At 44.7% G+C, this 4,502-nt stretch overlaps 1 protein-coding gene across 1 annotated transcript; it reads left to right on the top strand.

The window, feature by feature from the left end:
- Positions 1–794: 794 nt before the first annotated feature.
- Positions 795–4,292, top strand: LOC142938256 (chymotrypsin-like elastase family member 3B). Its single transcript, XM_076081526.1, has 8 exons — positions 795–837; positions 935–1,023; positions 2,164–2,261; positions 2,378–2,506; positions 2,980–3,116; positions 3,791–3,933; positions 4,024–4,176; positions 4,275–4,292. Exons 1-8 carry the CDS (start codon positions 795–797, stop codon positions 4,290–4,292), a joined length of 810 nt encoding a protein of 269 aa, XP_075937641.1.
- The last annotated feature ends 210 nt before the right edge of the window (positions 4,293–4,502 follow it).

The raw sequence follows: 4,502 nt of genomic DNA, 5'->3' as shown, positions 1-4,502 counted from the left end.
CCTGCAGTAAGAGCTCTGGAGGGAGGAGGAGAGCTCAGCTCCCAGCAGCAGCAGCAGCGTCTCCTCCTCCTCCTCCTCCAGGACCAGAGATTCTCCTCTCTAGGAGCCAACAGCGACACCACGCAGCTGGAGACCCAGGACGTATTGGTAGACCCACTGGAGGGAAGGGAGGCACGGGAGAACCAGAACCAGGACTGAGAGGGGCAGACTGTCAGACCCTGCTGCAGTAAAATGAGAGGTTTTCTAAAGAGACTCTGGTGCTCAGAGACACTACAGCTTTAGTCCACAGAGAGCAACAGAATCAAGACTACATGAAAGTTCCTCGTTGTAGCTTTATGTAAAAGTAGCAGTACTACAGTGTGTAGTCCCAAAAGTAAAAGTAAAAATACTCACTGTCCACCCTGCATAATGAGTGATTACCTTTCATACTTAAAAGATATTACTCTCATAATCATACTTAATTATTTTATCATCATTCCTAAGCTGAACTCCTTGAATCTGTAGTTTACACTTTTACTCATGTCTTCTATTCTGTGTAGTACTGGTGTACTGGGACATTATCTGAACAGACGCATCACATGTATGTGAACTCATGCACATTTCCAGATCCGTGTCCTGGCAGACCAGCTGATGCACCTGTGGAACACAACGTTATTCTCAGCCACAATCGGCAGTGGACTCTGATAACGGTGTTCCACGGGTTCAATGTATTCTGTGCTTGGGTTGACGGACGGACAGACGGACGGAGGAGGTATAAGAGAGCTGAACTGTGTGTGTGTCTTCAGACTGTCACCATGATGCTCACTCTGGCCCTCCTGCTGCTTCAGGTGGCGTATGGTGAGTATGAGGCTTAACCGGAGAAGTCAAAGTGACACAGACAATAAGATCAACTAATTTCAGTTTTAAAACTTCCTTCACTATTCTGTGTTTGTAGTGTTTGGATGTGGTGCACCTGCTGTCAAGCCTGATGTCAACAGGGTGGTGAATGGAGAGGATGCTCGCCCCCACAGCTGGCCTTGGCAGGTACTGTGAGCTTAATGTTTTTAATTCATAGCTAATACAGTTAACTATAGACCATTTTACAGTCAACGTCATGAATACGTCACGGCGTTAGCTGGAGGCAAAACAAAGGAAAGACTGGAGGAAAACACGAATCACCTTCAGAGTAGTGGGCTAAAGTTCCACATCGAAAATGTCATCTTGCCGTGTTGTTGGGTAGAATCGAAATTGCATACGTTTGGCATGATAAGCTGTGATTCAGGACTCCAGCGAGCTACAAGATCGGCACAGCGTTTCAGAGATGGAGAGAAATGTTGCTCATAATTTAGCTTAGCTTTCTGCAGACCCCCTCAGCTATCACGACTGCTGCAGCGCAGCAAGCTAAACTATTAGAGCGACGGAGAGAAAATGTTGCTAACAGGCTAAACTATTAGAGAGATGGAGAGAAAATGTTGCTAACAGGCTAAACTATTAGAGAGATGGAGAGAAAATGTTGCTAACAGGCTAAACTATTAGAGCGACGGAGAGAAAATGTTGCTAACAGGCTAAACTATTAGAGAGACGGAGAGAAAATGTTGCTAACAGGCTAAACTATTAGAGCGACGGAGAGAAAATGTTGCTAACAGGCTAAACTATTAGAGAGACGGAGAGAAAATGTTGCTAACAGGCTAAACTATTAGAGCGACGGAGAGAAAATGTTGCTAACAGGCTAAACTATTAGAGAGACGGAGAGAAAATGTTGCCAACAGGCTAAACTATTAGAGAGACGGAGAGAAAATGTTGCTAACAGGCTAAACTATTAGAGAGACGGAGAGAAAATGTTGCCAACAGGCTAAACTATTAGAGAGACGGAGAGAAAATGTTGCTAACAGGCTAAACTATTAGAGAGATGGATGGCTTCCAGGGTGTTAAGCCACGGCCCCTCTCCGGCGACAACTGGTCCCCCGCGAGTAACACGACGCAAATGACGCGATTAACCCGTTTGGTCTGAACACACCTTTAGAGACTGTACATATTGACAGAAACTTGCTCACTTATGTGTTCTGAGAATGATTCTTCCTCCACCTATGCTCCGCCCACAGACTTCATCATGTCCACTAACAGAAAAGAGGTCTATTCTCTGATTTAGAATTACATTTGAATGATTAATATGTTTCTTCTCAGATCTCCCTGCAGGTGAAGCACGGCAGCCGTTTCCATCACACTTGCGGAGGGACTCTGATTGGACCTCGCTGGGTGCTGACGGCTGGACACTGCATCGGGTGACTAACAATACGACGCCATAGCTGCTGTGTGATGCGTGCAGAACAACGTGGACATGCAGTGTGAAGCGTCTGATATGAGGGAGATGTAATCTGACATGAGGTGTCTTATACAGGCCAGGAGACGTGTACCGTGTGGTGTTGGGAGAGCATGACATGAGCCAGCAGGAGGGCACTGAACAGATCAGAGACATTCTGCGCATCATCGTACACCCGATGTGGGACATTGATTTTGTGGCTGATGGGTGAGTTTATGTTATAACAATTTTAGACAGCAGATCAACAAATTCCCTTGTTTTTGAATCACTAGTGGAATGATTTAAAGTGACATATCGTGAAAAACTCACTTTGTCAGTGTGCACGTACATTTGGGTATCTGGAGTCCCTACTTAACCCACAAACTGTGAAATAAGACAACAAAATCAAGAACTACCTTTGTGTTTCAGACAGAAGGTCAACACAGTGTGAAGAAAATAACATGTTCTAGTAGAAACGTAAAATACTAAGCATTATGTGTCCCCTTTAATAAGCATAAATAACACTGATTGTTAATGTACACCTTTAAGCAAACAACCTACCTTTTAAAGTAAACGCAAAAAAGGAATCCAACAAATGCATGTGATTAATAAAGCCAATAAATACAGTATGAATGAATTATCTTAGCTGGTTTGCCTCCTCAATCAGTGAAAAGCTAACTATAACCATGATTTTCTCACAGCAATGATCTTGCCCTGCTGAAACTGGTTAAGAGCCCCGTCATGAATGACAGCGTTGGCGTAGCTTGTCTTCCAGAGGCTGGAGAGATCCCCGTCCATGGAGCACCGTGTTACATCTCCGGCTGGGGGAACCTTTTCAGTAAAGTCACTGCGTCGTCACATTATTCTCTGTATATTAAATGCTAGGTTGTTTTTATTTTCACAGTCTGGGATAAGACAGTCTGACACTGCATCAAACACTGCAGTGCTCCATACAGTAGTGATGCCTCTAGTGGACACCAGGAGAATAACGTGTATTATCTTCATAATACAGCAGTGATGCCTCTAGTGGACACCAGGAGAATAACATGTATTATCTCCATAATACAGTAGTGATGCCTCTAGTGGACACCAGGAGAATAACATGTATTATCTCTATAATACAGTAGTGATGCCTCTAGTGGACACCAGGAGAATAACATGTATTATCTCCATAATACAGTAGTGATGCCTCTAGTGGACACCAGGAGAATAACGTGTATTATCTCCATAATACAGTAGTGATGCCTCTAGTGGACACCAGGAGAATAACGTGTATTATCTCCATAATACAGTAGTGATGCCTCTAGTGGACACCAGGAGAATAACGTGTATTATCTCCATAATACAGTAGTGATGCCTCTAGTGGACACCAGGAGAATAACGTGTATTATCTCTATAATACAGCAGTGATGCCTCTAGTGGACACCAGGAGAATAACGTGTATTATCTCTATAATACAGCAGTGAGTCAACTCTGCCTTGATGCATTTCCTTGGTCCTCCTTGTGTCTCAGCCCACGGCCCCATGCCCGATAAGCTGCAGCAGGCCTTGCTGCCGGTGGTGGAGCACGGCGTGTGCAGTCGCAGCGGCTGGTGGGGCATCAACGTCAAGAGCACCATGATCTGTGCCGGAGGAGACGTCGTATCCGGATGCAACGTGCGTGAGGCCACCGCTCTCCTGTCAGAAGTGAACTTCCCGCTGTGATCGAGGTCGAATGTTTTACTTCTGCTGTGTTTCTTGTCTCAGGGAGACTCCGGCGGTCCTCTCAACTGTTTGGGACGGGACGGTCGCTGGTACGTCCAGGGCGTCACCAGCTTCGTGTCCTCTCGAGTCTGCAATGAAGTGAAGAAACCCACCGTCTTCACCCGCACCTCCGCCTTCACCGACTGGCTCAGTGACGTGAGTTATTGATCTACAACCAACAGCTCATGTGAGCCTCAAATGTCACCAAGAAATTTAAAAGATTTCATAATCAATAAGTCATGTTTTGTCTTCAGGTCATGCTGCGATACTGAGGGACGACTGGACTCCAATGGATCAACAATGAATCCCGATATTTTCTCTGTTCATTGTTTCATAACAGGGTCTGAAAAGATACAATTTAGGACAATAAACCTTTGTCTTTTATCAGCAGGTCTCTGCTTGTACATTATTGCACCTGCATTTCAATCGATGTCACAGAATTATTCATGATTATTATTTAATTTAATTTATTTTCAACCACT

The sequence above is a fragment of the Anarhichas minor genome, unplaced genomic scaffold, assembly GCF_050575085.1.
Source record: "Anarhichas minor isolate MPS153535 unplaced genomic scaffold, ASM5057508v1 ptg000081l, whole genome shotgun sequence".
Classification (NCBI taxonomy): domain Eukaryota; kingdom Metazoa; phylum Chordata; class Actinopteri; order Perciformes; family Anarhichadidae; genus Anarhichas; species Anarhichas minor.
Note: the sequence above shows the minus strand (reverse complement) of the source record. Positions and strands in the feature narration are given on the sequence as shown.

What these genes read in the sequence shown, in the direction of transcription:
- LOC142938256 (XM_076081526.1), top strand. Translation starts at nt 795, where the DNA reads ATGATGCTCACTCTGGCCCTCCTGCTGCTTCAGGTGGCGTATG. An exon ending in CCCACAGCTGGCCTTGGCAG is followed by an intron (nt 1,024 to 2,163) that starts GTACTGTGAGCT and finishes GTTTCTTCTCAG; the next exon opens with ATCTCCCTGCAGGTGAAGCA. An exon ending in ACGGCTGGACACTGCATCGG is followed by an intron (nt 2,262 to 2,377) that starts GTGACTAACAAT and finishes TGTCTTATACAG; the next exon opens with GCCAGGAGACGTGTACCGTG.